General features: G+C 56.5%; 3 protein-coding genes across 8 annotated transcripts in view; 2 read left to right on the plus strand and 1 right to left on the minus strand.

Annotated features, from left to right (window-relative positions):
• The first annotated feature begins 117 nt into the window (after positions 1 to 117).
• ADCY4 (adenylate cyclase 4) lies at positions 118 to 15096 on the plus strand. 5 transcript variants are annotated; one of them, XM_046655102.1, is made up of 27 exons: positions 141 to 278; positions 360 to 432; positions 567 to 793; positions 2032 to 2229; positions 2355 to 2516; positions 3136 to 3285; positions 3723 to 3871; positions 3949 to 4060; positions 5026 to 5153; positions 5307 to 5465; positions 5705 to 5837; positions 6040 to 6213; positions 8199 to 8242; positions 8378 to 8464; positions 8680 to 8749; positions 9094 to 9191; positions 9840 to 9924; positions 10033 to 10170; positions 10808 to 10918; positions 11184 to 11368; positions 11573 to 11657; positions 12117 to 12275; positions 13563 to 13709; positions 14013 to 14120; positions 14238 to 14352; positions 14682 to 14806; positions 14889 to 15096. In XM_046655102.1, the coding sequence occupies exons 3-27, from the start codon at positions 635 to 637 to the stop codon at positions 15039 to 15041; spliced, it is 3234 nt and encodes a 1077-aa protein (XP_046511058.1). In that variant the 5' UTR covers positions 141 to 278; positions 360 to 432; positions 567 to 634; the 3' UTR covers positions 15042 to 15096. The 5 variants fall into 5 exon arrangements, with proteins under 5 accessions (XP_046511056.1, XP_046511059.1, XP_046511060.1 ...); XM_046655100.1 differs by lacking the exon at positions 360 to 432 and having other exon boundaries at positions 118 to 278; XM_046655103.1 differs by lacking the exon at positions 360 to 432 and having other exon boundaries at positions 118 to 278; positions 8378 to 8438; positions 8684 to 8749.
• A 1679-nt stretch (positions 15097 to 16775) lies between these two features.
• LOC124234129 (leukotriene B4 receptor 1-like) lies at positions 16776 to 18057 on the minus strand. Its single transcript, XM_046651392.1, has one exon. It carries the CDS (start codon positions 18055 to 18057, stop codon positions 16966 to 16968), a length of 1092 nt encoding a protein of 363 aa, XP_046507348.1. The 3' UTR covers positions 16776 to 16965.
• A 3220-nt stretch (positions 18058 to 21277) lies between these two features.
• Positions 21278 to 22643, plus strand: part of CIDEB (cell death inducing DFFA like effector b) — a 6958-nt gene continuing 5592 nt past the window's right edge. For both annotated transcript variants that reach the window (XM_046651377.1, XM_046651383.1), the window contains exon 1: positions 21278 to 22514. In XM_046651377.1, the coding sequence (XP_046507333.1) occupies positions 21278 to 22514 (1237 nt within the window). The remainder of the gene's footprint in view (positions 22515 to 22643) is intronic.

Raw genomic sequence — 22643 nt, forward strand, 5'->3', positions numbered from 1 at the left:
ATTGGTCCACATTCCCCTTCCTTGAGGGGACAGAAGGGGGAAGACAATGGGAATAGGAGATACTATCAGGGTGGGGGAGGAGGCCTGGGGAGTCGGGCACGGGAAGGGGCTGGCCAGTCATCGGGGGAAGTGGGAGTGGGCCTCGGCGCCGGCTGGGAGGGAAGCGCCTGTCGCCCAGGGCTCTGAGCCACTAGTCTAGCAGCGAGTGTCACTCGACAACCAGCCCCCGGGAGCCCTCCCCGGGCCTCGTCCACTCAGCTGCGGCAGCATCGCGGGCAGTGAGTTGGGGAAAAGGGGGAACCCTGGGCTCCTTTGCTTCAACCCAAATCCTGGCCCCCTGGTGATGAGGCTTTTGCTAGGGCACCTCCGCAGTCTGGGTTTGAGAGGGAAGGAGAGAAGGACTGGGCAGTGGACAGAGCTGGGAGGCCGCAGGTAGTGCCTGGAAGGAGGTGGGACCCCTCCGCGAAGTTGGGCGCGCGGGGTGGAAGTGGCTTGGACCAGGTGAGAGGGGCACAGTTGGGTCGGCTGGCGCGGCAGGAGGTAACCCGGCCCCTGGCCCTCCCCAGCCCCAGGGTCCGCCGCCCGCCCCCACCCCCGGGCCGAGGCGGCGCGGGAGCTCAGGGCAGGGGACACCATGGCCCGCCTCTTCAGTCCCCGGCCGCCGCCCAGCGAAGACCTCTTCTACGAGACCTACTACAGCCTGAGCCAGCAGTACCCACTGCTGCTAATGCTGCTGGCCATCGTGCTCTGCGCGCTCCTGGCGCTGCTCGCGGTCGCCTGGGCCAGTGGCAGGGTGAGCGGGGCGTCTGGTTCGGGGTGTGTCCTCGAGGGTAGCGGGAGGGTCACTGCCTAGGGGGCATTTTCTGGGTTGGGATTTGTGGGGTCTTTTTACGTGCTTTCTTTGCTGGGACCCGAGAAAGAAGCGCTAAACCTTGGGTAGTCGCTGCAGTGACCCTGGACAAGTCACTCCACCTCTCTGGGCCCCAGTCTCTGGGTCTACACAGGGATGTGGCAGAGCCCTAAATTCTTCTAATTTCTCTCAGAGTATTGACAGACCTTAGGAGCTTCTGTGATGCGCTGCATTTACTAGAATTAATCCAACACCGGATTTTCCAATTTTCCAGGGGGGAAATTACACTGGGCCCCTGGGAATCCGTTTCCTGGTTTTCTTTCCCTCTTAGGGGATGGGGAGCAGTTGTACCCACAGACTCCCAGAAGGCACCCTCATCCCACTCTCATTTAGTCCCCAAAATAAACCCATTTCCAGTTTCTTTTGGGGAGAGAAAAGGAGTCTTCAATTCCATTTCTGGAAATACCCTGCTGCAAATTTTCTTTTCACTATCCCAGAGGCAAGGTGGGAAAATCACTGTACGTGACCCATCCCGGCTGGTCCACCTCGAAGTCCAGGAAGACGTGGGGACAAAGGGCGGGGACAGCAGCGGGACTTCTACGCCCTGAAGCGGGTGGCGGGAGCGCAGCCCTTGGCTTCGAGGGAGGATGGGGCGCCCCCTGCTGCTGGAGGACAGCTTTGCCAGGGGCCGGAAATCGAGCCTTGTGCCTGGCAAGGAATCTCCTCAGCGAATTGTCCAGATTTGGGTACAATCATTGCTAAGAGCTTCTGTGAGATAGGATTTTTCACCTGCTTAGGGATCCTAGGCTGGTGCTATGATTCCTCCGTAACAGATGAGAAAACAGGCTCAGAAAAGTCATAGATTCACAAATGGCCCATTTCGAGTGGGAGCCCGGTCTTCTAGGTAGATGGTCCAAGATTTGGGCGCCGCTGGAGCGTGCAGGTGATATCTTCGGTTGAACCATACTAGACTGCTGGCTCTGTAGATTAAAAACAGGTGATCCGCGATTTCGTATGGTTCTACCTAATACGAATGGCAAGCCAAGGGGCTCCACCTCCTTTTCATAGTTGAGTTTGAGATGCTTTTCAGCACTGGGCGGTGGGGCTGCCCGTTCTTCCTCCTCTGGTCGAGTCCCCAGACTCCACAGTCCAATCGGACCTCACGCGCCCCGTCCTCACAGGAGCTGGCCTCTGACACGGGCTTCCTGACCACTGTGCTGTGCGCGTTGGGCGGCTTCTCGTTGCTGCTGGGCTTGGCTTCCCGCGAGCACCGACTGCAGCGCTGGACGCGTCCCCTGTCCGGCCTCGTGTGGGCAGCGCTGCTTGCGCTAGGCTACAGCTTCCTGTTCACCGGGGGCGTGGTGAGCGCCTGGGACCAGGTGAGAGGGGCGGCAGGAGGAGAGAGGGGGAGGGGGAAGCTCGGGCCTCGAACTCGCACACAGGCCACAAGAAGTGAGCTGCCCAGCAGCCTAAGACTGCAGCTTCCTATGCCCCTTTCCCCCAGGTATCCTTTTTCCTCTTTGTCATCTTCACGGTCTATGCCATGCTGCCCTTGGGCATGCGGGACGCCACCGCCGCGGGCCTCGCCTCCTCACTCTCACACCTGCTGGTTCTTGGGCTGTATCTTGGGCCTCAACCCGACTCTAGGCCCGCGCTGCTGCCTCAGGTGAGCGCTCACATAGCCCAGGCTGCAACCCCGGGCCGGCTCCCCTGTGCGCTACTTGGTTCGTCTGCGGTTCAGCCACCGTTTGCTAAGCCGTGCCTCCATGACACGGCGCAATGCTGGGCGCAGGATACAAACATAGATAGGCCTCGTCCGTGCCCTCTTGGAGCTGGGACACCAGTGCAGCACGATGCCTGCAGACACCAGAAGAGGACTCTGAGCCCACGGGTTAGGGAGTTCCCCAGGGTACCAGGGGGGTGGGGACAGATATGGATGATGGAACTTTCACAGAGAATGTAAAAATTGGAGCCCGAGTAGTTTTGTGCTTCGGTGAGGGTAGGGGATGGGGATGGTGGAGTGGTATTCCAGGTAGAGGAAACGTATGTGCAAAGGTTTCTAGACCTATTGGTGCAGCAACCAAGAGTCTTCTGGAGCAGGGGGAATGGGGGAGGAGAAGCGCCCCCTACAGATCCCACAGTGTGGCACCGATTGCCTCCACATAATTCGGTCTGTAACTGTAGAGTCCTCCTCAGCCATCTTGGAGACCAACTCCAGCTACACACATAGCCACCCCTACCCCTGCCCGGATCCAGCGCCTTCTGAAGCTGACCCTCACCCACAGCTGGCAGCAAACGCGGTATTGTTCCTGTGCGGGAACGTGGCTGGAGCGTACCACAAGGCGCTGATGGAGCGCGCCCTGCGCGCCACGTTCCGGGAGGCGCTGAGTTCCCTGCACTCGCGCCGGCGGCTGGACACCGAGAAGAAGCACCAGGTCCTCGGAGCCTGGGAGGCCGGGCGGGCCCAGGGCTGGGAGAGAGGAGTTGTTTAGCTCACACAACCGGGCTCCTTCACAAGCTGAATGACTTTGAGAGGATCACTTCCATTTCCTCTTTTGTAAAATCTGGCTAGTGCCCACCATGGAAGGTTGTTCTGAGGCTCAAACTGAAGCTTGTGAAAGCACCTTAGTATGCTAGGATGCTTAACGAAGGACTCTAATTCCTGCACTGGTGCTGGGAATTCAGTCCCTAAAGATGATCAGAGCAGGATAGGGTGCTGGAGCCTGGCTGTACATGGTGGGGAGGACCTGGGGAGCGCCCTGGGGAACACTTAGGGGGACTGGGAAAGTGTGTGGGCTCCTGGGGGTTTTGGCAGCTGAGGCGTCTGGCTTAAGGATACAGGGGGGTTGGTGCTCATAGTGACCTCCCCCAGGAACACCTTCTCTTGTCCATCCTTCCTGCCTACTTGGCCCAAGAGATGAAGGCAGAGATCATGGCACGGCTGCAGGCTGGACAGGGGTCACAGCCAGAGAGCACCAACAACTTCCATAGCCTCTATGTCAAGAGGCACCAGGGAGTCAGGTATGAGGAAGGATGGCTGGAGGGGAGGGGCCATGGGCTGTGGCCCCGGCCCCACTGATGCAGTCTGCCCTGCCCAGCGTGCTGTATGCTGACATCGTGGGCTTCACGAGGCTGGCCAGTGAGTGCTCCCCTAAAGAGTTGGTGCTCATGCTCAACGAGCTCTTTGGCAAGTTCGACCAGATCGCCAAGGTCAGAGGGGGCCTCCCTCCCCACCCAGGGACTTTTAAATGCCCCACCATGGAAAGCCCCTTCCAGAGGAAACTCCTGCCTCCTAGGATCCCAGTCCCACTTCCCAGCCATATGGGGTCCCAGATATTGCAATGGGAGTAGGAAACCCTCTCAAACATCCCAAGTCATGGGGCTGCTCACCACACACCACAAACCTGGAGAGAGCTCTTAAGGTCTCCACAGCTGCCCCAACCACCATACCCCCAAATATGCTCAGAGCCCCAGCATAGGTGTCTCTGGACACTACAAAAAAATCTAGATTTTTAGATGCTCTAACCTTAGGAGGCCCTTCCAAGGGAATTCTCTGCCCTATGCAACCTCAGCCCAGCCACCTGCTCAGACCCCAGGGAGGTCCCCAAGCAACCTCATCTTGAGTCTCTCTCAAAAAGCTTCAATCCTGGGGCCAGCCTGGTGGCGCAGCGGTTAAGTTCGCAAGTTCTGCTCAGGCAGCCTGGGATTTGCTGGTTCAGATCCCTGGTGCAGACCTATGCACCACTTGTCAAGCCATGCTGTGGCAGGCGTCCCACAGTAGAGGAGGATGGGCACGGATGTTAGCTCAGGGCCAGCCTTCCTGAGGAAAAAGAGGAGGATTGGCGGCAGATGTTAGCTCAGGGCTAATCTTCCTAAAAAATCTTCAAGCCTAAGGCAACTTTCATATGCTCAAATTTGGATACACCCTACACATGCCAAAGCTGGGGAGAGCCACCGATATCCCAACCCTTGGGAAATCCTTCTGAGAAAGTCTCCTGCAGGGGGGACCTCAGCCAGCCCCATACCAAGTTAGGGGAATCTCTAGACCCCAGACCGCCCCAACCTCAGAAGTTCTTCAGGAATACCACATTTGCTCCCACTTTTCCCAGCTCCCTCCTGCCTCCTCTGGCCTCTAACCAGGTGCCCCCCTCCCCCCTGCACACACACACTCCCAGGAGCATGAATGCATGCGGATCAAGATCCTGGGAGACTGTTACTACTGTGTCTCCGGGCTGCCACTCTCGCTGCCAGACCACGCCATCAACTGCGTGCGCATGGGGCTGGACATGTGCCGGGCCATCAGGTGAGCTCAGCTGGGCGGGCAGGTGGAGTACCGAGGGTTGAATGTGCGAGAGGAGCAGGCAAGGTGGTGGAAGTCCTCCTGGAGAGCGGGAGGGGTGTGGCATGGGCTGGGCTGAGGGCAGCACTCAGATTGTCCCCCATACACCCTGCTCAGGAAACTTCGGGCAGCCACTGGTGTGGACATCAACATGCGTGTGGGTGTGCACTCAGGCAGCGTGCTCTGCGGAGTCATCGGGCTGCAGAAGTGGCAGTACGATGTCTGGTCGCATGACGTCACACTGGCCAACCACATGGAGGCCGGTGGCGTGCCAGGGTGAGACCTGGGGCTGCAAGAGACTACAGCAAGAGGCCAACCAGGCTTCCCACATGCTACCTCCCATTTCATAGTTCCCTAAAATGAGCACAAGCCCATTTGGGACTTAGAGAGACCATGCAGCATAGGGAGGGGAGCTGGGAGACACCTCCTGTAGTAGACCCTTGGGAATGATCCTTGAAAGAAATGAGAGGTCTGGGGGCCCCTCCCTCCTAACTCCCACTGCACCCTCCTTCCAGGCGCGTACATATCACAGGGGCTACCCTGGCCCTGCTGGCAGGGGCTTATGCTGTGGAGGATGCAGCCATGGAACACCGAGACCCGTACCTTCGGGAGCTAGGGGAGCCTACCTACCTGGTCATCGATCCCCGGGTAAAAGCCCAGCCTGAACCCCATGGGCTGGTCGGCCCTACTCACCCACAGCCAACAGGCCTGATCTTGTCTATACCTAAGATTGAGTTCCTGCATCCTAGTGTGTGTGTCAAGGGGGAGGGGAAACAAGCCTTTAAGGGGTGTGGGGAGAATGGGGAAGGAAGGGTCTGTGATCTTGACTCTCAGCCCTCATACATCCCAGGCTGAGGAAGAGGACGAGAAGGGCACTGCAGGAGGGTTGCTGTCCTCTCTTGAGGGCCCCAAGATGCGTCCATCACTGCTGATGACCCGCTACCTGGAGTCCTGGGGTGCAGCCAAGCCTTTTGCCCACCTGAGCCACGTAGAGAGCCCTGTGTCCACCTCCACTCCTCTCCCGGTATGTGCATCTCCATCACGAGCCCCAGAACTTACATAAACCCACTCCCATTGCCCACTCCCAGCCACCCAGCCCCCACCACCAGGGAGTCACTTGGTGACATCCCCAGGTCATGAACTGTCTAGTTGCCCTGGTCACTGGTTCAGCCCTTCTTTGCCCTTCTTTCCAGAGAAAGGGCAAAGATAACTCATGGAGGAGCCTGAATCTTCCTCACTGGCTGGCTTTTGGGGTTAGTACTTGATGATGAGCGGCCAGAACCCCCTCATGCAAGGAGCAGGCCGTGGCTCTAAAGGCTAGCCCTGGGACTAGTTCCTCAGCCTCTTCTCTCTTTTACCTGATCTTCCCAAACCTGTTTGGCATTTCCGGCCACCTTTCTGCAGATCGCCCCAGAACCTTCTGTACTGGGTAGATCTGAGTGGATTTATGGAATGACTCCAGAGTATCTTTTCTGTGTTCCCTCCCCCTTCCTCTTCCATCCAGCGGGGAAGCAGGCCAGAGGTCAGTGAACCTTGGGAACGGGGGGACACTGGCATCAGTGGTTCAGAGGAGTACTTAATTTTAAGTGTCAACATGGAGGAGGGGAGAGGTCAGAAGAGTTAAGCCAGCTGGAGGGAGAGGAAGGAAGAATTCAGGACCCAGCTGACTGTTGTAGCATGAGGCCTTCAGGGTGGGGTGGAGGAGAAGGTGCAGTTCGCTGGGAGCCCAGGGACTGTGGACAACGTTGGGTGCAATCCCCATGGTGGGCATGCCCCCCAGAACCCATGCCAAACCTCCACCCCCACCACCGGTGTGCAGGCTAAGAAGTGTCAGGGTGGAGGAGTAGGAGCCCTTTGTTCAAGGGTATCTCCTGAGGCAGGACCTCACCAGCCCCGAAATTCACTTCTCAGCCTCTGAAGTCCCAGGTTCTCGGTCAAATGCTGGAAATCCTGAGAATCACAACTGGCTTACCCTCAAACAGCAGGAACTTTGGGGTGATGGGGCAGGGTTAGTGGTGGTATATACCACTCATCCATTCATTCCTTCCACCATTTTTGAGTAACCCTATGTGGCGGGCACTAGGCTAGTTCTTGAGAAGACAGAAATGAATAAGATGTTTTCCCTGCCTTCAAATAACTTACAGGCATGTGGGAAGGTACAGGTAGGTAGTTTGGAAAGTTAGGTCCAGGCATACATACATAGATGGGCTCTTACCTGGAACGTACCGCTCAGTCTCTGTCTCTGTCTCTCCTCTCACATACACAAGGCTTTGGTTGGGGGCGATGATGTGGCCCCTTGTGACCTTGCTTCCTCACATGAGCCAAGATGAGCAGGGAAGAACGGTCGCCATACTTCTTGCCCTGGGTGGTGGCTACGGGGCTTCACCCTCCTCCTTGGCGCTGTCCTCACCCGCTTTACTTCCTGTCATTTTCATATCTCTGCACACACCGTGCGCTCCTTTTCATGCAGAAGAAAATGACTATAGCCAGGTTTGTTTCTCTTCTTCTCTTTCTTCTCCATTTTTTTGTTTTCCACCCCAAATGCTTCCCAACTCAGCCTGACCATCACAGAAGGTCAGAGAGGAGTCGCAATGTTCTGCATTGTCACTTCAGTTTACACTCACAAGGATTTTTTGGCACCCCTGGGTGGTGATGGGCAAGTTGCTGCCTTTGGAATTGGTGCAGTCCTTAGGGAAGATGAGATACAAAAAATCAGTAGCCACCGAAGCCTATAGACGATGCAAGGTTGGCTCGTAAGTGATAGCAACTGTGAGGAAATCAGAGTATAAAGACCCTGGGAGTGTAAAGAGTCAGGAGGAATCTTTAAAGAGTAAATGTGGTTTGAACCTTCCCTTGAGGGCAGGTGGGATTTGACAGAGAGAAAGAAAGAGAGAAGTCATTAGAGGCGGGGGAAACAGCCAAGGAGGCGTGCATTTGGGGGATGCCTCACTGCAAAGAGGCTCCAAGGACGCTCCCCATCTCCCCATCCCCTCTGTGTTCTCCCAACAGGAGAAGGCCCTGGCTTCCTTCAGCCCCCAGTGGAGCCTGGACCGGTGAGGAGGCCCAAGTGACTTTGACAGTGGAGCTGTCTGGGTGGTCTACCTCCAACCTTCCTAGGGGGCTGCTCCTGCTTTGCCCAGATGCTTTTGAGGGTCTCCGTGGTGACAGGCTGGACTCTCACTGTGCAGGAGCCGTACCCCCCGGGGACTAGATGAGGAATTGGACACCGGGGATGCCAAGTTCTTCCAGGTCATTGAACAGCTCAACTCTCAGAAGTACGGAGATGAGAAGAGGGCTGGGGGGCTGAGGCCCCGGGGTCATGTGGTAGAGAAGGGATGGCGCTCCCCTGATGACCTGGAGGAAAAGAGGGGCTTCTCAGCCCTAGCCCAGGGAAAGACTCGCCTGACCATGCCCTCCTACCCTCTCTGGCCCTGCCCTGCCCTTTCCTCTCCGGGGCTTGTTGCCCCCCCCCACCACCACCTCTCACCAGACAGTGGAAGCAGTCGAAGGACTTCAACCCACTGACACTGTACTTCCGAGAGAAGGAGATGGAGAAAGAGGTGGGCTGGGAGGAGGTGGTGACACCAGAGGATTTCCCAATCTTAGTTCCTCAGCCCTGGGGAGGGAGCAGGCTCTGTGGTCCCACCTCCCCTCCTCAGGTCTGCTCAGTTTGTGATCCCCGGGGTGAGGGTTTGTGCCTCTCTCCCAAAGGAAAGTCACCCTGTAGATTGAATTACTGGGTGGTGATGGATGGGAGGAGGGCAGCACTGGTAGGGGCTACCCGGGATGGAACTGGAGGGTGGCTCAGTGAGTCTAGGGGACCAACTCCTGGCCTGGGATTAACACCTTCAAGGCGATGGGCAGCACTGGTGCCCCTGTCTCCCCCCGAACCCCTCCCTTCCAGTATCGACTCTCTGCACTCCCCGCCTTCAAATACTACACAGCCTGCACCTTCCTGGTTTTTCTCTCCATCTTCATCGTCCAGATGCTGGTGACAAACAGGTGAGAGAGCTGATTCTCAAAAACGGACCCCCTGGCTCTTCCTGATCCCCCACCTACGTTGTCTTCCTTTTCCCACTTTCCCCTGGCTTCAGACCTGCAGAGGAAATACGTGTTCTGGGAACTGGTGATAATCACCGCCCTCGTCTTATCATTGTACATCCTGTGTGCTTTCCACATAACCAGAGCATTTTCACATGCCTGTCTCTCGATTCTAACAATATCCTCATGAAGGAGGTGTGTTCCCATCGAGAAGCCTAAATCTCACAGCAAATAGCTTAGAAAGTAGGTCCTCACTCTTAGCCCACTGCCGGAAGAGGGGAGGACTTACTCCAAATTCGCCCAGGTGAAAGAGCTTTGGCTTGAAGGCCCAGAGACCAGTCTGACGCAGCTTCAGCCACTCTTGTGAGCCCCCTGCCCCCTTCCAATATTGTCCCTACTTTATTAGTTCCTGTCCCGCCCCAACACTGCCCTAGACCCCTCAGCTTTCCCAGATCAGCAGCATGTAATATCTTTTATCAGCACAGACCCCATCGGCAAAATCAACCCAGGACCGCTTCTCCCCATCTCCCAACCAGATGATGCGGCACCCTCCCAGCACACAGGGAGCCTATTCTGGCTCTTCAAGGCCTCACTTTTGTTTCCCTTTAGGCCCCCAGCTCTGGCCATCACCTATAGTATCACCTTCCTCCTCTTCCTCCTCCTCCTCTTCATCTGTTTCTCAGAGCACCTGACGGTGAGATGGGCTGGGGGGCGGAAGTAGCAATCTGAGGCCCCTAACCATGACCTGGCCTGAAGTAGGTGCCCTGGCCCCATGGCTAAGACTCCCATGCTCTTTCCACAGAGGTGTGTCTTGAAAGGCCCCAAGGTGCTACACTGGCTGCCTGCACTGTCTGGCCTGGTGTCCACACGGCCCGGACTGCGAGTCGCCCTGGGCACCGCCACCATCCTTCTCGTCTTCGCCATGGCCATTACCAGCCTGGTGAGGGCATAGGGGACCCTAAGCACCCCCATCAGGGTATGCTGAAACTGCCAGAGGCTGAAAGGGAACCCCTGGATGTGGGGAGCATCTGAACTAAGGCTAGAGGATGCTGGAAATGTTGGACAAGTATAAAAGAAAAAATGGCAGTCATCCACATCTACTACTTGGGCATAATCATTGCTAATAATGCTTTGGTGGACATCCTTCCTGTCTTTTTTCTATGTAGGCACATATTTACTACTTAGCTGACTCACTATGACTTTATAGCTGAGTTTGGCTGATTTTTGAACTCGGAATCATTCCTGGAATTCTTTCCCTTTGCACCCTAGGAATCTCCCCCCCGCCCCCCACCAAGTTACAGAGAGGAAGCTGGGGCCCAGAGTGGTTAAATGGCTGACAAGAGATCACACAGTGAATCCATGGCAGACTAGAGCTCATGACACCCACTCCCCCAATCCCTGCCCCCCCAAGCAAGGACCCCAGTGCTGAGGCTCCCTCACCAACCAGAAATAGCAGAATCCATCCCTTTGGAGCAGTCTGTCCCTGACTCATCCCTGGGCCACCTGAAACCCAGCACAAGCCACCCTTGTGCCCAAGGAGCTGCCTGCACCCCTCAGCTCCTCATCTCCTCCTGCAGTTCTTCTTACCGCCAGCATCGAAGTGCCCTTTCCAGGCTCCCAATGTGTCCTCCATGGCTTTGAACCTCTCCTGGGAGCTCCCTGGGTCCCTGCCTCTCATCAGCATCCCAGTGAGTGTTCCTCACAGCCGTGAATCTCCTTCTCCAGAACCTTCCTTGGCCCCTCTCCCCGCTCCTTAGTTGAAGAACACGCAATCCTGTGGATTGGGACAGACATAAGCACACTTGGTGTGTGTTTGTGTGCATGACACCTCCTGCCCCTCATATAGGACCTGGGCCCTGGGAGGGGCAGGACAGGAGCCCCCAGGGTGTTCCCCTGCCCCTCCCTGGAGGTGGGACATGCCCCACCTCCTGATCCCCCTGCCTGGCCCCACAGTACTCCATGCACTGCTGCGTGCTGGGTTTCCTCTCCTGCTCCCTCTTTCTGCACATGAGCTTCGAACTGAAGCTGCTGCTGCTCCTGCTGTGGCTGACGGCCTCCTGCTCCCTCTTCTTGCACTCCCACGCCTGGCTGTCTGACTGCCTCATCGCCCGCCTCTATCTGGGCCCCGCGGATTCCAGGTGCGCACGAGCGCTGGACAGAGGTGCCCAGGCCGTCTGGGACGGGGGTGAGATGGGTCAGAGCAGAGCTGTCCTCACCTCACTGCCCTGAACCACCCACAGGGCAAAGGGGGAGGGAGGCTGAGGGCTCCGTGGGCCTGAGAGCAGGGAGGAGGCCATCGGGAAGGGGCAGGGCAAGAGACAATTCTGACCCATCCTCTTCAGGCCAGGGGTGCTGAAGGAGCCCAAAATGATGGGCGCTATCTCCTTCTTCATCTTCTTCTTTACCCTCCTTGTCCTGGCTCGGCAGGTAAGTCACCCAGCTCAGCCCTCCAGAGCCTCCCTCTGAAGGGTGAGGTGGGGGTCCCCATATCTGTGACTTGGTCTCTCTCACCTTTTCCCTGAATCTTACATCTCTGGGTTGAGCCCAAGTGGTGTGCCCATTGGAAGCTTTTAAGTGAACCTTCCTGCTCCCTTTCTTTCTCCTTTACTCCTCAAGGAGAATACCCTCAAATTCTCCCCTCCCCTCCTCCCTCCAACCCCTGATGTAGGAAAACCACGCTTGAGGAAAAATCTGCTGCCAATTCTATGCACCCTAGTTTGACTCTGGTTTCGAGGTGCTCTCTCCAGGGATAATGGCACCTTAAGCCTTATCTCTAGTCTAGGGGGTGGTGTGGTTTGAGGCGTCATGGAGTCGGGAGTGAACACGCAGGAGCTGGGGTTTCCCCTGCACTGTGTCTCCCCATGGCCCCCTGCTGACCCTCCCCAGAATGAATATTACTGCCGCCTGGACTTCCTGTGGAAGAAGAAGCTGAGGCAGGAGCGGGAGGAGACAGAGACAATGGAGAACCTGACCCGGCTGCTCTTGGAGAATGTGCTCCCTGCGCACGTGGCCCCCCAGTTCATTGGCCAGAACCGGCGCAACGAGGTGACTCCTCACCCTTGACTCCTGAGCCGCAGACGCCATAGGGGCCAATTTCAGATAAAAGTCTTGGCTTTTGGCTCATCCTCTCTGGGTTCCCCCACAGCAGGTTAGGTGGCTGCCCAAGCCCTTGTCCCTGTCAGGCGCCTCCATTTTCACAAGATCTCAGGCCCTGTCTTTGACGAGCACCGAATCTCTGTGTTCCAAGTTCCCACTTGGAAGGAGTGTCCTCTCCCATTCATGGTCACTCCATGCCTTTCAGAAGCTTCGTGGAGTGTTGATGGGCGTGTGTGGAGAACGCAGTCCACCCATCTCTCTAGACCAGCACTGTCTGGTCTGGTAGTCATTAGCCACATGTGACCATTTACATTTACATGTAATTTAATTAAAATAGAAAATTCAGTTCCTCAGTCACCCTGGCCACATTTCAAGTATTCAAGAGCTGCTCATGGCTAGTGGCCACCATATAGGACAACACATATGTAGAACCTTTTCATCAGCACAGAAACTTCTACTGGATGTTGTTGCTCTACACCCTCAAATATCTTGCCATAGTCAGACCGTCAGAAGGTCACTCACATATTTGTACCATCTTGTTTGTACCACCAGCACCTCGCTCTCTCTGCTATGGCTGTGTTCTTGGCCTATATTGAGGGGTATTAAAGAAACAGCTCAGGGGCTATTTCACAGCCTCATGCCCCCACCGACCTGCTCTCTTCTCTCAAGATCAGGAGTAGCTCCACTTCTCCTGATTTCTTCTCTTATAGACCTGGAAATCCTGTAACTGATCCTGTTTCTGTCTTCACACTGGCTACTGGAAAGCTCAGAGCCAGAATCTAGGACTAACTAGGACTTCATGGTGCCTGTTTTGTGAACCAGCCTCAGATCTGACTCCCTCTCCACCATCTTTCCCTACTTGTCCCTCTGCTCGTTTCCCCTGTTATTTTCTCTTTCAAATTGTAACTGTCTGTAAGCTGACAACTGACAACACCTCCCAGTAATTAGATAGGATATAAAGATAATGCCCATTGATGTGATCCCACTTCTAGAAGAGACTCCCTTCACGTTGCTGTGAGGTAATCCTGACCCCAAACCCCGGTCTCTCCTCGAATCACAATGAGACCCAATCTTTGACTCCCATGTCACATCCCTGGGATAACCTGGCCTTGTCCCCCCTCCTTCCAAATCCTTCTTAAACAGAGAGGGAGGAGTGTGGACACAGGGAGGAGGGCCCTTGCAGACCCAGAGAGGAAGAACACGGCATCCCCCTCACCCAGCCTCCCGCCCTCTTAGGATCTCTACCACCAGTCGTATGAGTGTGTTTGTGTCCTCTTCGCCTCCGTCCCAGACTTCAAGGAGTTTTACTCTGAATCCAATATCAACCACGAGGGCCTAGAGTGTCTGCGGCTGCTCAATGAGATAATTGCTGATTTTGATGAGGTGAAAACTCCAAGGGTCCTCGAGGCCCTATGTCATGGATTCTAGAATTTCCTACCAGTCCCTCCTTCCACTTTGCTCTCCCAACCATGAGGCCCATCCTCCCCTCCCCAGCCCTCCTGCTCCTCCTCTGATCCCCCAGCTCTGTCCTCTCCACCAACTCTGCCCACTACCCACTCTCCCTCCTGCCCCCATCCCTAAGCCGACAACCTGGTCTTTTAGCCTCCAAAGGCCTGGGGCTGGGTTTCTGGGAGAGAGGAGGGAGCGAGCAAGAGAGGCTGAGGACACAGCCTCCTCTCTATACAGCTGCTCTCCAAGCCCAAATTCAGTGGCGTGGAGAAGATCAAAACCATTGGCAGCACCTACATGGCAGCTACAGGCTTAAATGCCACCTCTGGACAGGACGCACAGCAGGTACCACATCCTTTCCTTACCTACCAACCCTTGTCTGGACTCTCATTGGTGGGCTCATAAGTGGGACTTATTCCTTTGCCCTCCTTGACCCATTCTGGTGGGTTGGCCCATTGCTAGGATGCTGAGCGAAGTTGCAGCCACCTTGGCACCATGGTGGAATTCGCAGTGGCCCTCGGGTCTAAGCTAGATGTCATCAACAAGCACTCATTCAACAACTTCCGCTTGCGTGTGGGTGAGGCCCCTCCCTTGCTGGAGCAGTCTGGGACTTCCTCCTCGCCTCCCCAAGCTCTTCCTCCCCCAAGTCCTTTGTTAGGTGCTCCCCAGCTCATCCCTGGACCCCCCTCCAGACTCACCCCTGGGATGGAGCATGAAGCTACTGGGCCAGGAGCTCTGAGGCTCACCCAGTCCTGTCCCCAAGCCCCACTCCTCCAACCCCACACTCCTTTCCTCTAAGGCCCCCAGGCCCTTCACCCTAGTTCCTTGAGCTTCCTCGCTTCCTCTTCCACTCTCCCTCCTCAAATCCCTCCCACCAAAGCCCCTCTTTACCACACCTCTTGTCAGGGTTGAACCACGGACCAGTAGTGGCTGGAGTGATTGGGGCCCAGAAGCCACAATACGACATCTGGGGCAACACGGTGAACGTGGCCAGCCGCATGGAGAGTACAGGAGTCCTGGGCAAGATCCAAGTGAGGGAGCCACACTGGAGGCAGGGGGCAGGGGGACAGGATGGGGCCACCCCCACAGCCCCTCACTCCCCTCCATTTGCAGGTGACTGAAGAGACAGCTCGGGCGCTGCAGTCTTTAGGCTACACCTGCTACAGCCGGGGTGTCATCAAGGTCAAAGGCAAAGGGCAGCTCTGCACCTACTTCCTGAACACAGATTTGACACGAACTGGACCTCCCTCGGCCGCCCTGGGCTGAGACCCGCCGCCCCCTCCCCTCCACCTCTAGGATCCTCAATAAAGAGACTCTGTTACATCTGGAGCCAGTTGATGTCAGAGCTGCTGGTATATCTAGGGATCCTTCTCCTCCTTGCCTCTCAGCAGGACACCTTCTTCCAAGGCCAAATTGAGTGCTTGCATGTGTGCAAGTGGGAGCATGAGTGTGTTAGAAAGGAGTTATTCTTTTGCATAAGCTCAGGAAGAGGACTGCCTCAGGCTGCCTGAGGCATAAAGCATATGCCTTGGAAGCATAAAGAATTTTAGTCATGTGACTCAAAACATGGATTTGTCGGGGCTGGCCCAGTGGCACAGCAGTTAAGTTCACACGTTATGCTTCAGTGGCCTGAGGTTCACCAGTTCAGATCTCGGGTGTGGACCTACATGCCACTTGTGAAGCCATGCTGTAGCAGTGTCCCACATATAAAATAGAGGAAGATGGGCATGGATGTTAGCTCAGGGCCAGTCTTCCCCAGCAAAAAGAGAAGGATTGGTGGCATATGTTAGCTCAGGGCTAATCTTCCTCAAAAAAAAAAAAAAAACCAAAAACATGGATTTGTCCTTTCCTGCTCCCCGCCCACAAATATTAGAAGGAATCTCCAGGAAAATGTCATTTGACCTTTATTCATTCAACAAACACTAAACAAGCACCACTATGTGCTTCCTATGCAGCATAGGTGGGAGGCCTGAGAAATAACCTGTTAGGTCTCTCCCTGTTTTAGCTGCTCTTCTCAGATTGACCCACCCAGCTTTCCAGCGAGGACCTGTAGACAGTTTGGGGGTTCTGTTCTCAGGTCCCTCAGATGCCCTTGGCTTCCTTCTGCATCCTTCTGCACAGATGCTGATATTATGTAGGGTTTGAAGCATCCACAGCCCATTCCCACCTGCTCATATTTTGGGGTCCGTAGGGGAGATCTCAACATCCTAGGTTTGCGGAAGATGTTGCACATGGATTTTTGGGTTTTCTCCTAGTTGCGCTTTCTCTTTTTCTGGGACAGATTCAAAAAGTACACCACTGCCACTGCTGCTACCATCTTCCTAAATGCTGTCAGGACAGAGCCAGTTCAAGGCTCTCCAAGACAAAAGTCATTCTGAGGAAAGAATGACTCATCTCTCACTTTGGGGAGTCTTCGTTTCCTAAGGGTGATCAGGGTCACATGGGCCCTCAGCCCCACCCTGTACCAGCGCATGTTTCGGGGGCTGGCGGATGCTGATGTGCGGAATTCTTGGGGATGACATCTGATGACCTGGTTCTCAAGTGAAGCCTCCTTGGGAGATGGGGGGAAGGAAGGCAATCCCCGAGAGCATCTCCCACTGAGAGGAGGAAGATTACTGGCAGAAAGTTGGAGTCATGCTAACAATTATACCCATCCCAGGCTTCAGGGTAGATGCCCCACGGCTGGGCTAAGTTTCCTCCGAAGGTCCGATGGGTCAGGGAGTCTGGAGAGATGAGCCCAAATGGGTGGTCTTCCTTGGTCAGCGCCTTCAGGAGTCTGCGGACCTGTGTGGCTCTAAGGATGATCTGCAGATGGCTTGCCTCAGAATAGAGGAGGGGAGGAGGGGTCTGATTTCTACGTCTCTGTGTCCCTTCCACAACTGAAAATCATGGGAAACTAAAGGATGTGACTCTCAACTATTGAGAAGGTCCCCCATAAGGGCGCCCAGGAGCACCCCAATCCCCCATAATACACACGCCCCACATACAGAGTTGACCCAATTTCAGACTCAGTTTTAATTGTAAAGCTGCCTCGGGAGCCAGGCTCTCACTCCGCCCTTACTCGGCCCTCCCCCCCCCTTCTTCCGCTCCACCCCCAACATGAGTTCTCCTCCTGGGGTACAGAAATTGGGTCAGGCTGGCGAGGGGGCATTCCGCCATCACCATACCCCCAGGCCCACTTGGGTTCGCTTCATTCGAGAGGGTTGGTGGAGAGAGTGAGGCTCTCGGAGGGTGCAGGCTCGGGGGAGGTGGGGGCGCCCTTTACAGTCAGGTTCAGGGTGCCCCCACGGCGCGTGCTGGACATCTCGGAGCCGGTGCCCTCCAGCATCTTGGCAACGAAGCCCACGCCCGCTGAGCGCAGCAGGCCGCCGCCGGCGCACGCGTACAGCACCGGGTTCACGCTGCTGCTCAGGAAGGCCAGCGCGATGAGCACCTGGCGGGCCAGGAACAGCCGGTGCCCCACCAGCCCGGACCCAGAGGCCTTGCCAGCCAGCGCGCGGCCCGCATCGGCCAGGTTCACCACGTGGTAGGGCAGCCAGAAGGCAGCGAAGGTCAAGATGATGAGCACCACCAGGCGACCCGTGCGGCGGCTGCGGCGAAAGCGCCTGGCCTGCAGCCTGCGCCCGATGTCGGAGTAGCTGGCCACCACGACCAGGAAGGGCAGCAGGAAGCCAGTGATGGCCTCGAAGAGCAGGTGGAAGGCCCTGTGTCCCTCACTGGGGTACACTGGGAAGCAGATCAGGGTCCTGTTGTTGCGTCCCGAGGTTACTTTGCGGTATACGATGACGGGCGTGGCCAGCAGAAAGGACACCACCCAGAGGCCTGCCAGCAGCCGCCAGGCAATCCTCTTGGTGCGGATCTTCTGGGACACAAAGGGGAGGGCCACTGCCAGCGAGCGGTCCAGACTCATGGCCGTAATAAGCAGGACACTGGCATACATGCTGACTCCACAGACATAGTGGAACAGGCAGCAGGCAGCTGATCCAAAAATCCAGGTGCCTCGGGCCAGGAAGTGGAGGAAAAAGGGGGCAGTGAGCACTACAGCCAAGTCAGCCACAGCTAAGTTCAGCACCAGCAGGGCAGTGACAGAGCGCTTCCGCATCTTTACCAGGATGCTCCACACCACAAAGCCGTTGCCAGGAAGGCCCACAGCCAGCGCCACTGACAGTAGGATGATAGCCAGCAGAGGGATGACCATGCCACTTACTGAGGAGGGTGTTACAGGAGATGTAATGTTTGTGGCCATTGCAAGGACCTGGAGAGTGAGAGTGGATACACTCATGAGGGTGGGGGACCAAGGGTTTCTTGACACCTTGGACACACTTAGCCTGAATACTGGAGTCTGTCTCCAAGATCAGCAGTGTCAGACGGACTTGTGCAATATACTGCCCTCATCACTGCCAATTGACCTGTCTTAAGGGGATCCAGCTGAGTAGAAAGACTGACTTCCTGACTGGGCCACAGGGCCCCTTCCTGCCCACAGACCCAATAGCAAAATATATGGCAACGGCAACAGCAGCGGCAGTATTTCCACACCCTTTCAGCTTCCTTCCAAACTGGGGGCTTTCCTTACCAACGCTGCACCCCTCCAAAGGCTAGCTCCTCTGTACCCTGCCAGGCCCCTAGCCACCGCAGTCCCATTGACTTCCTCCAGTCACCTGCCTACTCTCCCCAGAGATGCCCAGGGTCCACCAGGAATAACAGGGATGGGGAGAAGTTCGTGGATAAGAGACAAGAACAAATCCTCCCAAGTCCTTTTATCACTGGTAAGGCTGTCTTTGGAAATTCCTCAGTACCTTCTCTCATGGCTGCACCCGCCCCACCATCATCTCTCCTACTCCCAGGATACTTACTTACAGGCTCTTCCGGGTACTGGTTGGAAGCTGGTGCCAATCCCAGGGTCAGGGCAGAGTGGTGTAGCCTATCCCCAGATCTGTCCCAGTGCCAGGGGCCTGGCCCTGGGCCTGGGTGCTGTCAGCTAAGTCAGCCAGAGAGGAAGTACTACGGAGCAGGGCAGGGGGAAGACACATCGTCCTCAGGGAGGGGCTGAAACTCCTACTCCCTCCCTTCACTAGAAGAGGGAATAGTCTTTGTGTACCAGAAGAGCCCAGCTGGGAGGAGGACTCCTCAGGGGTGGGGCCAGATGAGAAGAGCCCAGGAAGGGGCAGTGAGAGAGGAAAGAGGGGTGCGGGGAGTGAGTAGGCTGGGGTGTGACCTCAGATGCAGGTCTAGACTGGAGAAGCGAACAGAGTAATAAATTGTGTCATCCAAGAGGAGAGAGGGAAGCCGGAGATGGGAAATGGGCTCAGATTAAGAGGCCGGAATACGGGCTATCTTTATATTGTGTGAAGGGTGTAGATTTTTAAATTAATAGGAAGTGTAGGTTGGAGGTGTGGCTAGGTTCGGAGTTTGGGTTAGGCAACATCGTGACTTAAAGAGGACAGTACCCTGTCCTTGGCTTGTGTTCAAGCCATGAGCAGAGTCTGGAGAGAGGTCTCTCTTCCTGCACCCCCAATCCCTCCCCTCATTCAAAAGGACTGGTTCCATTCTAGGTCAATCACTTTTCCCTTCTCTCTGGTAGAAGCGAAAGTGCAAAGAGTCTCTTTAGTATCACTTAAAATGCCGATTTCTCCCCCTTCCCCCAACCGTTCGCCTTGTTCTTGCCCATGTGGCTGCGCTGCCACATGAGTTTGGATTTAAGGTCTGGGCGCTGGGCAAGGAGGTCAGCACCACCTCTTTCCTACCTTCCCACAGCCGACTGTCAGTCCCACCTTCGACACACAGAGAAAGTAGGGGCTGAGTTTAGGCAGCAGGCATGAGGGAGTGGGGACAGTGCCCTGCCAAGAGGAGAGACCAGGAATGTGGAAAGGGAAACAGCCCCTAAAAGGAGCACTCTTTCCCTTGCCCGGAAGGAGGGCAGTCTCCTCTTCTGGAGCTCTCCTACAGAAGCTAAGAAATGGAAAGTCTTTCCTTCAATCTGACCATGAGGCTTCCTGCTTCCTTTTCAAATCTGTCACTTCTCAGGAAAGATGCAGAGTGTACCGGTGGTCACTGAGGTCCCTTACCCTTTGCAGTGCCCCCACTTCCTCTGCTTTGAGAAGAGCCACCGCCGCGTTGACTCAGTAGCTGTCAGGCAGAAGATATGATGAAAAGCACTGGGCTGAAACCACAGCAAGAACTGAAGGTAGAGCTGAGGAAGGGCTTTCTGACCACACGGGCATATGTAACAGAGGAAGTTAGGAGCCTCTGACCCGGTGCCCGAGGACAGGAAGAAGCCCCCGTAGTCGCTGTTTGGGGATAGAAGCTTCTGACTCAGAGGCCTGTTCTGATGGAAACTGGGTTGTCTTTGCCTCCTCTCCCAAGCTGCCTCCCACCTCCATCTCTTTCAATGGTCTTTCTTCTTCCACCCCAGACTAGGTACTCTAGGCATACTCCCTGCACCCCCCCACGTCTAGAGCTCCACCCCTGGAGCTTTGGTGACCCTGCTGTGACCCTGAGGATTGGATTTCCTTGGCTCTCTCTTGGCCTCTGCCTGGGTGGTGTGAAGAAGCACGAAAGCAGAAGTTGGGGTGATGGTCAGGGTGACCCCTGAGGGAACCAACCATCTCCGTGTGCCAGGGACTGAGGGGACCGGGACAAGAGCCTTCCAGTGCCAACACTGGGAAAGTCCTGGGCAAATCGGGAGGCACTGGTCACCCTGACTACAGGTGTGTGCATGTGGACGTCCCATAAAAAGAATCTCATCTTACATCCCCAAACTGAAAAGCATCAAGGTCCAGAACAGGTTTGAGAGCTAGAGATGGGAAGCTTCCAAAAGACGGGGGGCTGAGAAGTGTTGGGGAGTGGGGGTGAGGAACAGCTGGAAGGCTTGAGAGGAGTCAAGACTTGGCAGAGAGAAAACGGAGAGAAAGGACAGGTGGCCCCTCCCTGAAAAATTCTTTTTGTTGTCCAAATATCTACACCATTCCCCATAGCCCCTTGTCCCCAACCCCCAAACATCCCCTGGGTGAGCCTGTGCCTGCTCCTGGGAAATTTTTGAGTCAAGTGACCTTTGGGGGGAGAGTTGGATTCAGAGAGAAAGATAAGTCTCAGACTCCCAGGGCCCCTCCCCCACTGTACCAACCGCAAGACAGGAAAACATTCCTTTCAAACCCCACACATTGACTTTCCCCTTCCAGAGCCAAACCCTTACAGACTCCAGAGAATGGACCTCAGCCCCACTCCTCATCCAAGCGTCCTTACCTTTCCTTCCTCTTTCTCTCTTTATTTTCAGAGTGGTTCTATGAATTGGCCTCCGGGAACCAGGCCACCTGGGCTAGGATGCCACTGAAGGCTGGTGCTGCCCAGCCTTGGCTTGACCCAGCTGGGAACCAGGCAGCTTCAACACAGCTCAGTCATGATGCACCACCAGGGGGCGCAAGCTTAAGCCATCATCTAATGGCTGCCCAGCGTATTTCACCATAGCTGTTGGCGACAAATAAGCAGCTCTGGCACATGAGCATATGCCAGCCTGCGAGTACACAATATTCACTCACATGGACCATCACCACGACAACCCCTCAGTTTGGAAGAACCTAGGCCTGCCCCAGGTGTATAATAATTCTGCCCAGATAGTTCCAAACTACATCGGAGAAGGATCCGCAAATGCTCCAGAGCGGTTCCCTGAGTTCTGGGGGGCGACGGAAGGAGACAGGAAAGAGCAGGCCCGGGTGCAGGGTTTGGTGTCAAGGGTTCCATCCCTGACTGTCCTTCTCCGCCCCGCCCCCGGGGTCTCCATTCCCCCTGCCCTGCCCCACTACTTTGAGTCGAGAAGTAGCTCGGAGCTCCAGGGTCCCCTCTCTAGAGCGGCCGCCCCCTCGGGCCTCTCCGGAACCCTCAAAGAGCCGAGTGAGGAAGCGAGGACCTGCCAGGGGCAGCAGATCGCCGGCGGTGAAGAGGTAGAGCACCGGGTTGACGCTGGAGCTGAAGAAGGCCAAAGCCGTCGTTCCAGCTCTCGCCGCTTGGCCCGCCCCGCCGAGCCTCGCCAGGGCCCCTTCGGGCGGCGCCAGCGCGGCCACGGCCTGCAGAATATTGACCGCGTGGTAGGGCGCCCAGAGCAAGCCGAAGGCGAGCACGATGGCGCTCACCAGCCGGCCCACCCGCGTGCCGTGCCGCCCGGTGCGCCAGCGGGTGCCCCGCAGCCGCGCCAGCGTCACGCTGTAGCAGCTGAGCACCAGCCCGAAGGGAAGCACGAAGGCCGTCAGAGTCTCGAGGCTCAGGTGCGCGGCGGCGTGGGCCGGCGACGGGTGGCACAGCTGGCACAGGTGGTCCCCCCAGAGGTGGCGGTAGACGGCGGCCGGCACGGCGAGCAGCAGCGCGGCAAGCCAGACGGCGAGCAGCAGGCGGCGGGCCAGGGCCGGACTGCGCAGCCGCGGTGCCAGGAAGGGGCGCGTGACGGCCAGGCAGCGCTGCAGGCTGAGCAGGCTGGTGAGCAGGACGCTGGCGTACATGCTGAACGCGCACACGTAGTACACGGCCTTGCAGCCCGCCTGGCCCAGAGGCCAGGCCTGCCGCGTCAGGAAGGCCACGAAGAGCGGCGTGAGCAGCAGCACCGAGCCGTCGGCCAGCGCCAGGTGCAGCACGAGCGTGGCCGCCAGCGGTCGCCCCCGTGCGGGCCGCCAGCCCGCCAAGCTCCACACCACAAAGCCGTTGCCGGGCAGCCCCAGCAGTGCCGCCAGCAGAAGGAAGGCCGAGCCTGTGGTCCGTGAGGCCTTCCAGCTCAGCAGCGTCTCATTCCCCGGGGGACGGTAGCAGACCGACATCCTCCTGCGCCTACAGGGGGCTGGAAAAGCCATAGAGCGCGTTCAGTGGTGGCGCAAAAGCCCATGT

The sequence above is a fragment of the Equus quagga genome, chromosome 2 (genome assembly GCF_021613505.1).
Source record: "Equus quagga isolate Etosha38 chromosome 2, UCLA_HA_Equagga_1.0, whole genome shotgun sequence".
In the NCBI taxonomy this organism is placed as follows: Eukaryota; Metazoa; Chordata; class Mammalia; order Perissodactyla; family Equidae; genus Equus; species Equus quagga.

Bases quoted from the DNA above. Each gene is read 5' to 3' on its own strand.
- ADCY4 (XM_046655100.1), top strand. From the start codon at position 635: ATGGCCCGCCTCTTCAGTCCCCGGCCGCCGCCCAGCGAAGACCTCTTC. The intron at 2,230-2,354 runs GTGAGAGGGGCG...CCTTTCCCCCAG, and splicing joins TGGTGAGCGCCTGGGACCAG to GTATCCTTTTTCCTCTTTGT. The intron at 14,353-14,681 runs GTGAGGCCCCTC...ACCTCTTGTCAG, and splicing joins CAACTTCCGCTTGCGTGTGG to GGTTGAACCACGGACCAGTA.
- LOC124234129 (XM_046651392.1), bottom strand. From the start codon at position 18,057: ATGAGTGTATCCACTCTCACTCTCCAGGTCCTTGCAATGGCCACAAAC.